The sequence below is a fragment of the Drosophila guanche genome, unplaced genomic scaffold, assembly GCF_900245975.1.
Source record: "Drosophila guanche unplaced genomic scaffold, DGUA_6, whole genome shotgun sequence".
Taxonomy (NCBI): Eukaryota; Metazoa; Arthropoda; class Insecta; order Diptera; family Drosophilidae; genus Drosophila; species Drosophila guanche.
Window position 1 is genome coordinate 1,714,011 of NW_022995751.1, and position 12,751 is coordinate 1,726,761.

General features: G+C 42.2%; 1 protein-coding gene across 9 annotated transcripts in view; it reads left to right on the forward strand.

Annotated features, from left to right (window-relative positions):
- Positions 1-12,751, forward strand: part of LOC117587191 (protein nutcracker-like) — a 100,320-nt gene that overhangs the window by 23,316 nt on the left and 64,253 nt on the right. For 4 of the 9 annotated variants that reach the window (XM_034277720.1, XM_034277721.1, XM_034277722.1 and 1 more), the window contains exon 1: positions 2,805-3,701. The exons of 3 other annotated variants lie outside the window; for them this stretch is intronic. In XM_034277720.1, the coding sequence (XP_034133611.1) occupies positions 2,876-3,701 (826 nt within the window). In that variant the 5' untranslated portion in view covers positions 2,805-2,875. Of the gene's footprint in view, positions 1-2,618; positions 3,702-12,751 lie in introns of those variants that run through there. 2 more of the 9 variants (XM_034277719.1, XM_034277733.1) reach the window with 2 other exon arrangements.

The following is a 12,751-nucleotide window of genomic DNA, read 5'->3' on the forward strand; positions in this document are numbered from 1 at the left end:
GAACTTGGCTGCGCGTTAGAGTGGGATAGACACAGAGCCTATTCTCTCTAGGCTTTGCTTCTCCTCCTCCTACTTCTTCTTTCTCTTCATATTTAATATTCGCTCGCTGACGCTGACGTTGCACATGTGCAATATGCCGCCACTCTCTATTGCTAAGCTCCTCTCTTACGCTCCCCCCTCTTCCTATCTATTGGTGTGCTTCGCTACCTTCCTTCCCCTCTCTTCAGAGCAACGCAGTTGCTAATTCAATCCTCTGACTGTCTGTCTGTCTGTCCCACTCGCTCTACTCCACAGTGTCTGCCTGAATGGAGGAGAGGCCCGTTAAAACTAATGTGGAGAGCATAGAAACGATGCACACGACTAGAGGATACCCACTATAATGGAAATATATCTAAATATCAGAAAATATAAATAGTTTTAGCCTGAAACACTTGATTTATTTGCTCCCATAATAAAAATCCCATTTGGGTGATCTTTGGGGATATTTGTATACCTTTTAAGCTACCTACAGTCAAAGTTGTACTCCAAATGAATATACCCTTTGTAGCTTTGCGATTGCTAGGTATTAAAAGTTTGCCCATTGTAATTGTTGCCGCTCTACATTTACTCTTCTCTGCCCCTCTTACTCTCTCAAGCTCACTCTTAAATGCTCGCCTGGCCGCCTTTTTAATGGGCGTCGCGCGCCAAATCCATAACAAAAAAATGAAGAAAAAAACCATAAAAATAACCAACTAAAAACAGAATGTAAGCTAACGAGGCAAAAGTCAGTGCACTGGAACAACCACCGGCACCACAGCCACAACATCTATGGATCCCCTCCCCACCACTACCATAAGGCGTATATAGTGTTACAGTTAGCCAAGATTTGGCCCAACACTTTTCATCGGTTTGGTTCTGTTCTGCTTACCAATTTCTACGTTGTGGGCCAGAAACAAAGTAACCAACAAGAGGAGAAATATCTTTAAAATGCTCTTTCATATTTCCGAAGAAAAATGTACAATTTAAAGGGAATGAAAACATGTCTAGGGCCGGGCAGGCGCAGGGCGAAAGATGAACACGCACATGGAATATCAATTCGCCGTAGTTTTTGGGCCTTCTCTTTATGCCGCAGCTTCTTCGGTGCTGTGAGTGTGTGTGCGAACAGAGCCGAGGCAATCCCTTTTTATCTGTCTGTCCTCCCTTTCTGTTTCTGTATTTTTGTGTATCCTGTCATCATCCTCATTCCCTACCTTTCCACTATACCACTTACCTGTGCACTTTGCGTGCTCTTACGTTCCTTCGTTCTCTCTTCCTCCCCTCTCCGTCTCGTTCGATGGCACTTCTACCTGCTTTTCAATCTGCATTCCAATAAGAGAAGTTATCTTCTTCCAACTTAAACTCCGCTCCGCCTGACACGCAGAGCTGCCAACTCATTGCATTTGACCTTTTTAAGGGAGGGAGGATTGGGGAAATTCCGTGATTCTCCGGAGGTGCTTAAGGGATTTCTCTGTCTGCAATTCACACTTTATTTCGTTGCATGAGCTTTTCCACCTTTGGAAAAGATTTATACAAGATATTCCAAAGCAATTTATTGGATTATCTTGAGACCTTAGACAATTCCCACAGCCCCTTGGATATCGGCACATCTTAAAGAGCTTAAACGGGGTATAACTCGGCTCTCTGACAAACTCCCCACTTGGTTACACTCGATTTCCCCTCGAGACACTTCAATTTGAGACCCCTTTTACAATGTTTCTTCCACGTTTTGTGGTTGCATTTCCTTTGTTTCCTTTGGGGCATCCTTTAACGGAGCAAAGCATCCACCCACTCTGCTTCCCCTTGGTCGTTTTCTGTTCGTTTTGCCTTTTGTTTCAGTTCAAGTGGCCAGTGGCATTGCACATGAGAGGATGCTCCATTTCCTAGGATTTCCATTTGGATCTCTCTCCCTTTAGCCATTCATACGCTTCCTCCAGAGTCTCTTCCATCTTCAAGAGCTTCTCCCACTGCGTCTCGTCCATGCTAGCTGGCAGCAGTGGTAACGTTTTTGATGATGACATCGACAAGTGGCCATGCCTCCTGGTATTGTTGCTTTTGCTTTTGCATTTGTGGTTTGCAGCTGGTGTTTTGTCTGTTGGTTGGTTGGTTGGTTGGTTGGTGGAGTGAAGCATGCCACTCTTGGTGCACTGCTTGCCTCAGCACTGCTGCATTTTCAGTTAATTTTCATCAAATTGAAAACATTTTGCTGAATGGCACTTGCTCCAGTCGGTTGTCGGTTGATTGTTGGTTGTTTGCTGTTGAATGTGGGTTGATTGTGCGGTTTATCGTTGCCTAGATTTACCAGAAAGAGTTGCTAAAGTGTGGAAGAAGTTAAAACTAAGGTTTAAAACGGGGAGAGTCTAGGTTTTAGTGTTTAATGTGGATTCTGTTGGCTTTGCATTGCAAATTGTTAGAGAAACGCTAAATGAAGTACAAATTGTTGAACAACAATCGAAAATATAACGAAATTCAGTTCTCAAAACTACAAAAGTGTCAAAAAAGTTGTAAACAAAAAGACAAAAGTCTCTGGCCGTTTGTTGTTGCCTCTTGCCACTTGAATGTGCCACCCAGCACCATCTCTATAACAAGTGTTCTAATTGCAGCAATTAACCAGCAAGTGGAGTAACCAAGGCAGCAGTTAAACATCAAAAAGTGAAACCTATACTAAAAGTGTGACACGCAGAAAGAAGTGAAGTGCAGAATTACCCAACGAACGCACGCGAGGCTGTTCCCGGGTCTATCCCCATTTCCTTGCTAATTAGTGCGCCGCCACACAAGTCACGTGACAAATGGGGGGCAAACGATAGAGTGAAAATATCCATACACGCAACATAAGCAGAAGAAGAACCTTCCTTCCGCCATGTCGCTGCGCAGCAACAAGTTGCAGAGCCAGCAATCGACTGCTAGTAATGGGAGTGGCAACAGCAGTGGGAGTGGCAGTGGCACGGGGCAACAGTTGCAACATCCGCCCATGGCCTACCAGCAGCAGCAGCAACAATTGCTCGCACAGCTGCAGCAGCAGCACAAATTCCAGGCCCAGGCTCAGGCCCAGGCCCTTGGGAAGTACGGCGCCTCCCAATCGCAGTTGGGAAGTAACACAAGTCGCAATAATTTGGCCACACTGGTGGCGGCCATCAATGGATCGCACGATCCTACGGCAGGATCGCCCGGCGGTGGAGTCGGCTATCAATTGTCGCCGGCGGCCGCCTCACGGGTGGCCCATGCACCGCCCCACTCGCCACTAGGTCCGCCCTCGTACAGTGCCGCCACCGCCCAGTCGGCCTTCACCTACTACGGCCAGCATCCGTCGTCCCAGCACCAGATGCACCACTCCAACTACCATCCCCAGCAACAGCAGCAGCAACAACAGTCGCTGCCACCGCCCGATCTCACGGATGGCATCGATCTACCCGGATCCCATGGATCGCCACCGGACTCGCCCAATGCCGCAGCTGCAGCGGAGCTCGAGCAGCAGCTGTGCGTCGTGGCCAAGATGCAAAAGTCGGTGACCATCACGGTGACGCCGCAGCGCAGCAACTCCATGGATTTCCTCAACTTTGAGGAGAAGCGCCAGCTGATCGCCTCATCGCTCTCCCTCTCCGACATTCTGCACAGCAACAGTGGAGCCAACCAGCAGGCCAAGGAGGCAGCGGTCGCTGGAATGGCAATCAATGGGAGTCAGTGTGGTAAGTTTTGAATTCCACAACGGAATGGGAGAAAAGGGAAGTGGAACTGGGAATGGAATGGCCCAAAAAAGAGGGTCACAAAAGGACATGGAGCGGCATGTAGAACAAAAATAACCCAACAAATGTTATATTTTTTTTTTTTTTTTTTGCCATATATTTCAATTCTCTTGACGCCATAAATTGTTTCTGTTTTTTACGCTTTTATGCAGAACGGAAACGTGTTTTAATATTCTCTCTGGTTTTTCCCTCTCCCAGTTTTCCGTTTGCCCAGCGACGTGCCCCAAAACGGTTCACTGCACTTGACAGAAGCGCGGGGGGAGACCGAGAGGGGCGTGTGTGGGTGGGGCCATTTCATGGGTTTGTCAACGCTTTTGTCTGAGTTTGCCCCAAGCGAAACAATACCCCAGATAGCGAAGAGACTCGGGGACAGACCAGACAGCAACGCAGTGAGATGTGTGGCAGGTGTGGCAGGAAGAGGGCAGTGGAATGGGCCGGGAGGGAGCTGTGATGGAATGTTTAAAGCAAACACCAAAATTTAAAGAGATTACATTTTCAATTTAATTTATTATTACATTCCACCATCGCCGGCAACCATTTTATCAGCCTCTGTGTTTATGTGACACTAATTCAACAAGTCATCATCATCATCATGTCCGCCCTATATCGCGCACAATATCAGATTACCATGACATGTCAATATCCATAGACGACACTTGTGGACATCTATTTCCCACTTAACCCACTTACCCACTGCTCTGCTCCGTGTTCCACTGTGCTGCGCCAACCGCTGCTCTGCTCTGCTTTGCTTTGCAGCTTAGTTTAGTTTCCGTCTTTCACTACCTTCCGCTGCCCAAGCGATAGACAAGGCCCCGCCCCCCTTCGATCGGAGTTGTGTGACTCATAATCAGGCATCATCAATCAAAGCAGAAATACAAATTTGAGCAGATGTCCATACACCGTTTGGTGAATTGTAGGGGGAAGAGTGAATAAAGAAAAAACCACTATGAATAAATTTGCCTCTCAAGCAGACCTGGTATATTCTCTCACACATTTTTGGAGATCTGTGGATATTATCGCTTCCATCTTCATTGCAAATTAAGAATACTCTCTGCAAGGGTATAAACAACAGCAGTTGCTTGGCAAGAAAGAGAAGATAAAAACCGCAAGCCAAGCAGCGACACGTCGCAGCGGCAGCAGCAGCAACTATTGAGAGAGCGTCTATTTTTAGCAAATTAACAAACTTTGGGAACATCACTCTCTCTCAGTCACTCTCCCTTCTCTTTCTGTCTTTTATTGGCATTTAAAAATGCAATTAAAATGCTTTGCATTTGCTTTTGTTTCTGTCTCTACGTCTCTTCCCGCTTGTCGGTGCTGAATTCAAGTTCAAGTGGAGAATTGTTATTGCTTTTTAATGCGTCTCTGTGCGAGAGAGCGAGCTATTGTCGGAGTGGGAGTGCGGGCGAGTTTAAGTTTTGCTGCTTTTGCATAATTCAGTGTGTCAATGGAGAGATGACGACGATGATTCATTTGCCTTCGATCGTGTATGTGTGTGTGGGACAGTGCGCCAAGTCAACGTCTTTGGAATGGCTTCGTATTTGTAGTTACCCTGCCATGTTCTGGATGATATGATTTAGAGAGGAAGTTTGTTGCATTCAGGAACCGGTAAGATGAGATAGGGACATAGCCAGACCCTCCTTGTGTTTATTTCTCCATTAATTTGGTTGTACCTTCTGGTGTGTCTTAAATCTCGAAGGGTATCTACAGCTTCGTTCTCCCAAACTACACCTTTCTTTCTTGGGTTTGTTGCCTGACTGCTGTCGGCTTAACCGCATTCCTGGAATATTTTTGCAATTATTTTATACCCGCTTAAATGTTGTTATTTGTTACTTTCATTCGATGGTGATGTGATTTTTTGATTTGTCAACCATTTATATAAGGTTTTGCTTATATATACATATGTATCTCGCAGGCATCATTAATCTCGAGATCATTATCTAATGCGGTTCCCACACGGCAATAAAAATCCCCTTCATGTGTGGAGATATTCTTTCCCAATTGATGTGCTAAAATTGTAAAATCAATAAATAACAAAAATAAAAAAAAGGCTAGCAATTTACGATGGCAATTATAATTCGAGCACGCAAAAAAAGAAAGACAGTGGAACAACAAATTGCCTTCAATAAAGCATAACTCGAAATAACAGTTAGATTGAATTCCCCCTTGAACCAGTTTCTATTCCCCGCCCATCCCCGTTACAACTCAAGCGTTTTTCAATTTCGTTTCAATTCATCAAACTGTTCATTTCCCATGTCAATAACTCGTACTCTTTCCCCTCGACACAGCAAGAATGCTTTATTGTGCAAGGTGTGCTTTATAGGGTGGCGGTATTTCTTGAATATATCTCTGATCTCTCAGAAGGGAACTAAAATGGCATTCGAAATGCATTGTTATTCGAAGTACCGCAATTATGAACTTTAATGTGAGAGCTCTGTTTGGCAGTGCATTCACCTTATGCAAAACACACCTTGTGTCGCTCTGCCCAGCTGTACAAATCGATTTGTTTTTGTTGCTTTTGTTATTTTGGTGCCACATCCATACGCCTAGCCATAATCCATACGCAGCCGTCCATAAAGTCAACTAAAAATTGTTTCCATTCTCGTTTATTTTTCGCTCTTTCATTTGCACGCCAATTCGATTCGGTTCTGCAGTTGCCGTTCATTAGCTGTAAAAATATGTGCAGAAACAAGCATTGACTGGAGAGTTGTCGAGTGCAGAGGGGATTCGGGAGAGTTGAGAGTGGAGAGTAGACAGACCCACAGTAGCCAACTGACAGCAGCAACAACAACAGTAAGCAGACAAGAGCACGATGATGAAAATGGAGAAGAGTGCAAGCTTAACCCTAGGAGATACACTGGGTGATTTATCGGTAATTGTAATTTATATAGCAAAGATACTCAAGAAAAGAACATAATTATTTAAAGAAGTGGTTTCAATTGTTTTCTTTCATTTATTCTGCAACATATTTATTTCCCTGTTCGCAAACCCTTCTAGGGTTAATGTTGAACTTGAAACTTGACATATAAAGAGACGGCAGTAGCCATAGTGTAGAGAAGAGTTGAGGGCCTTTGTCCATGTGTAATTTTTTGCTGAGCGGGGGAAATGTGCTATTTATAGACCCTAAAAGAAGGTAGGCTGTGCATGGACGCTGTACCAGAGCCTACGCCACTGCCCCCCTCTGCCTCTTGACATTCCATTGACTTCCAAATTTAGTTTCCATTTTTGTTGTTTTTCTCTTTCTCTCTTTATGACGAATATTGAAGGCAAATTTGGACATTCCCTGTGTCTCTTTTTCCACTCCTACCCCACACTTCTCAACGTATCGGTTTCTTTTATGGGCCTCTGCTAATCGAACGGTGTTAATCAATAAAATGATTAGAGTTCTCCTATTTTTGGTCCGTCTGCCAAAAGTGGATTAACGAACGGGGTGCGGTGAGAGGTATTCATATTCTTACGTAACGTTTCAACACTTTTTTGCACTGTTCTTTGGGGGAGTTTTTTTTTCTTGTGTGCGAAGGAGGTGCTAATGGAGCTCAGCCTCAGAGAGTTGCTTACCGATGATTACCGATGAAAGATGATTACGTATTATGATGGTTATCTACAAGGTAGATAAATATGTATATTTAGCTTTTGTGGTGTTTCCACACATTGAGGGTTCTTACGTGATTTTGCGATATGAGCTCAAAGCTTTATGGATATTTATTTCAATCAAGTTTTGTTATCTGGCTCTTTTGTTACTCACCGTTTGGATCGATCTTCTTTTGGGCTTTTGTTTAAAATGGCATGAGAATTGTTTGCATAAAACGTGCCTTTTCATATGATATGATAAATAAAAGATAAAGTAAAGATTGTTCACTTGCTAACGTGACAAAAATAAGGTAGAGGGAACCATATATTACCAAGTAATATTATAACGAATTAGAGTACATAATCCTAATTTAACTGAACCCATATCATATTTTTCGTTACACAGTGGCCCTACACTTTCTTTTACACACTTTAACGGAACTGCCAACTCTTTTGGCATTCAAAATCAAAGTTTTATCAACAATTTGTAGTCGCTAACTGAACCGTGACGGAACTTAATCCCCATATGCCAGCTTTCATCACTAATCTCAGCCCAAAAATGCCACAATCGAAAGATAAAAGATATACGGAAACAATCAAAATTAAATGAAGAGTTCAAGACAGACATCAATGGGGGTCGGGTCTGTGAGGCCCCAAGCTTAAACTTTGTTAAACAACGTTTCGAAAGCCTTTTAACACATTTACCACCGCATGGCATTTCAACAACTAAACTTAGAAAAACGAAAGAGAGACCAGAAAACCAGCAACAAATCGAAGCCATGACCCATTGATGATCTCGCGGAAGAGATGATTGATGGGTCCCCAGAAAACGTGTAGTACGCCTGTAAGTGGCCCTCAAAGCAATGCTCTGCTTAGTGACAGTGACTAGGGCCGCCACTAAACGATCCATCAACCAACAACCAAACGCCAGACACAACACCAGTAAAATCATGTTTTTTCGTTGGCCATTAATCAGGCAGGGAAGTGTGTATGTTAATCGGTCAATCGATAGAGTTCAACTTTTTGTTGGGCAAAATAAACGCATAAAAGCCTTTTTGCAATCAAAAGAACTACCATTTGATTGAAAATAATTGCAATTGTACTTGATACAAAGGGGAAATATATGCATCTGTCAGTTTTCATTCGAATGGGCGCTTAATTAATGAGCAAGAGCAGTGAAAATGATTGCCAGACAGTCGGATGAAGGAAGCTGCATGGCAGGTCAAGAGATTTCTTGCAGTCCATCCTCTGAATTGATATCAATTGCTGGGCTGTCTGTCTGTCTGCCAGTCTCTCCAGTCTGACAAATCTCTCTCTTTTTCCGTACAGTCTGTTCAAAATGTGTCAAAGTAAGTTGTCTTCCATTTCCGTTTGTCTGTCATCTTTATCCGCTGCAGACTTTTGCCAGACATTGTCCAGGTGTGTTTCTGTCTCCATTTGAGTTTGAATTTATCTTGCTCGGAGCCTGTCTATTGCTCCTTTCTCTGACTGTCTCTCGTTTCCCTCTGCCCAGCGCTTCTTCCTTTATCTGCTCTGGGCGTTGGCCAATTTTACAGCTGAAAAGTTGGACCCCATTTGTCCAGGATAAAGTTTTATGTCACTTGACAGGGCATGGGAGGAATGGCTACAAATTTCAATTAACTTTTGTTAAAGTTTATCTTTGAATGAACGTTAAATATGATAAAAACCAAACAGATGATTATGGGAGATAAGTTTACAAGAAAAAGGTTAAATAACTTACAAATTGGACTTTAATTAGGGTAAATATAAAGACGAAAGATTTTCTAGATTTATTTGAACAATTTATGGGGAATTTCCATTCCAGAACCTCAAAACTTATTAGCCCCGTAAATTATAGACGCGTTGAGAACCCACCGAACCCTCTTTATAAGGTATGTGTTCTTCTGTTATTTGTTTTCTTTCTGTTTTAAAAAAATGTAAATTAAAAGTTGAACAAACCCTGACATACATTTGTGCAAATTGTTTGCCGAGCTGCTGCTGCTGATAAAAAAATGCAAACAAATAATAAATATTCAGAGAGAAAGAGCGAAAAAAAGCAAGCAAAATTGTTCAAGGATTTTACACATAAAATTTTATGTTAATTGAAATTCAGACATAAAAAAAGTTGTATTCGTCTTGGGTTGCAAGTGTTAGGCAAATATTTGGTTTACTTTGGATTCGATTTTAGTTGAGAGCAGGAGAGAGATTGAGAGGAGGAGAAGGCCATTGAACCTTTGTTTGAATCACTTGAGAGCGTAGGAGAAGGGTCTTACAGCTTGGGATGTAGGCTTCTCTTGGCTTTAATTCTCCTTTTTTCTTTGCCTTTATTCTCCCTTTTTTCGTTTTTGTTTTTTCTCCCTTTTGCTGGTTTTGGCGCTGCCTGCTGCCCGCCCAATGCCCTCCAGTACCCCCATGGGTCAATTAAGTCTCATGTTAATTTCTATTGCTAGTCATAAGAAACTTTGATTAGATGTCAAATGTCATTGCAATTAGCCGCAGCGTTGTATGTGGCATGCCTCATAGAACACAGTTGCACGTGTCAGCCCGAGAAAGAGCATTCAACGATTTATAACCAATCATTTAATATGCATTTTGTTATTGTTTATTCGTGGGTTTCGATCCACCATTCACTCGGATGATTCATTGCCATTCATCCATTATTCATATGGAACTTTTATTGGAATTGTCTCCATGGAGAGTGGCACCTACAGTGTCGCTCTTTCTCTCTGTCCTCCCTTTCTCTTTGTGTCTGTTTTTCCATGCGAGTTTTCGTTTAATTTTCAGCGATTGTTATCCACACGATTTTCCAGCAATTACGAGTGGAAAAGGCGAGAGAGAGAGAGGAAGAGGAGCAGCCACGGGCGACACATTTTTGAAAATTGGTTTCATAATTGACTTTGACATAGACGCCAGGCAATTTTTTTGGGAAAATATTGGGGGATTATACCTGAGAATGCAATGGACAATCAAAGGGTAGGGAATGGAAAATCAGAAGAGGAAAATCAGTTGAGAATTTAGTTGGCAAATGTGGTGGAAAATTAGTTTGCAGGGTGAATGGAAATTACAATTACAGATGTGGCAGCAGCAAAGAGCGAGGAATCTCCAGTTAGAACTTTTGATTGGTTTCAGCAGGTGGCAGCAAGTTTTGTTGGTGTGCGCCACAAAGTTGCATAAAATTTGAAATTAAATGAATTTCCATTCAATGGGAGAATTCGAATGGAATTGAATGGAAATTAATCAGCAAAATTCAATGGAAACAGCAGAAAAACAACAAATGCGCGGGACTCCCAATTAAAATTCCGGTGGGAATTTAAATTTAAATAAATTTACGTTTTTCTCTCGAGTGCAAATTAAATATGAATCTCTTAGTGCCATTTTTACATTCTCTCCCCACTTTGATCACCCAACTCTTATCTCTCAATGTCCATTCAACGTTTGCTCATTAAATTAATGTATCTATAGATTTCAATGGCTTATAGATATCTAAACCCATCCACCATCCATACCCAATTCAATGTCAAACAACTATCTCTCTATCTATTGGCATGAAGTAACCGTAACGCGTATCTTGTCACTGCCTACGTGAGTGCTGCGTTATGCTTCAATGATGGATGTGTACACTCATGCATTCGTTCATTCAATCAATCATTCAATCGCTTGAACACTGAAACTGAACAAGTACGCGCCCTAGCCAACTGCCTCCATGTCGAATTTCCCTCCCTTTTTTGATGTGCGCAATGTTGCGTATACGTAATGCGATTTTAACATTTTCTGTGCATGTGCATTTACATATCCCACCCGAAAAACTACAGGCCATGAGGCGTGACCGGAGCGGCCAATCTTTTAGTCGTTTGCCGTAGTTTTTCACCTCTATTTCTATCTCTTTCCCTATCTTTTCCCTTACAATTAGATTGCACATTCGATTAAAATTAATTGCAGGCTGCATATTGCAATCCTAGAATCGGAATTAGACGTCGAAAAGCAGAGGCACAGCCAGAGCCATTGTGCTTTGCGTGTGGCTCTCTCTCGCTGTAATTGCATTTCCAGCCATCAATTAGCGAGGAGTGACCTTCGACATGTTCATTTTTAGTGTATCCCCTGCAACAAGAGGGTACTGGCATTTTTTGTATTTGTATTTCTGTGAATTTTCTGCAGCTTCGCTCCGCCAAAATTCGCAATTTCAGAGATTAAAATTGAACAAAATCCTCTTTAATTTGCATTAGGTGCAAACAAGCTGCAGCTATGCGTGCAACAAATTGCTGAATTGTTTCTGCTTGTTAATTTGTTACACTTTTACTTTATTTTTGTTGTTGTCTCTTTTCGCTTTTCAGCGTCGACTGTCTGTCGAGCGTTTGTTTCACTTTCTTGTGATCTGCTTGAACCTGTCTGACATTTGCCTCTCATTTGCCATCTAACTCTTTGGCTTCTCCTTTTTTTGCTCGCCTCTTCTCTCTCCGTTTGTAATTAACTTTTGGGTTTTTCTTTTGGGGTTTTTCTTTGAGGTGATTTCTTTTGGGGGGCTTGCTTGTGGTTGTGGGATTTTCGCTTTTGACAAGATGTGTCAATCACAAGTGTCGCCCGTTGACGACTCCTCCTCGGTCTGCCTGTTGTCTGTCTCTGCCTTCGCTCACTCCCATAATTTATTTGACTGACAAAATATACAACTCTAGTCGCCTGCTTTAGTCTCACTTTTTCACTCTTTTTTTTTGTTTCCAACAAGACGTATAAATAATTTATACATCTCTCGATCTTTTTTTACTTGTTTTCCATTATTTTTTTGTGGCCCCTTCCCGCAGTCTTGTTTTATTTTAACAAATTGTTGAGCACATCACGTTGTGCAAATAAATTTGTTGTCGTCAATCCTATAGTTATTATTCTTTTATTTTATTGTTGTTGTTTCTGTTGTTGTTTGTATTTGTTGTTGGCGCTGTTATATTTGCAGTGCGGTTATCAGCAGCCAGCGCGATTTTGTTTATTCAAAAGCGGGCCCGAGTGGGGGGAGCCACGGCACGACGACGACAAATTTACACAAGTTTACATAAGATCTTGTCTGTATTTCGTCTATGTCTGGTACTACGGATTGCACCCTACAAAATGCAAGTCGCGGAGATTTCAAAATTGTGCGGGAATTCGTGGGAATGAAATGAATAGGCAGTGGATGGGGAATCCGATATGATATGATATTTAGTGTGGGAATCAGAGCAATGGGGAAGGGGAAGGGGAGTTGATCTATCATCTTTGGAGAAGAGTTTTGGGAGCAAAACTGAGGCTATGTAAAAAGTGCTGAACAAATGAATATTTCAACGATTTTTCACTCTAAATATTTTCATATAAATGTGAAGTAGAAATTCACATGAAATCCAAACCCTTTATCGCATAATCTGCTCATCAAAACAATATGCATAATTCTGGCAACAATTTATTTG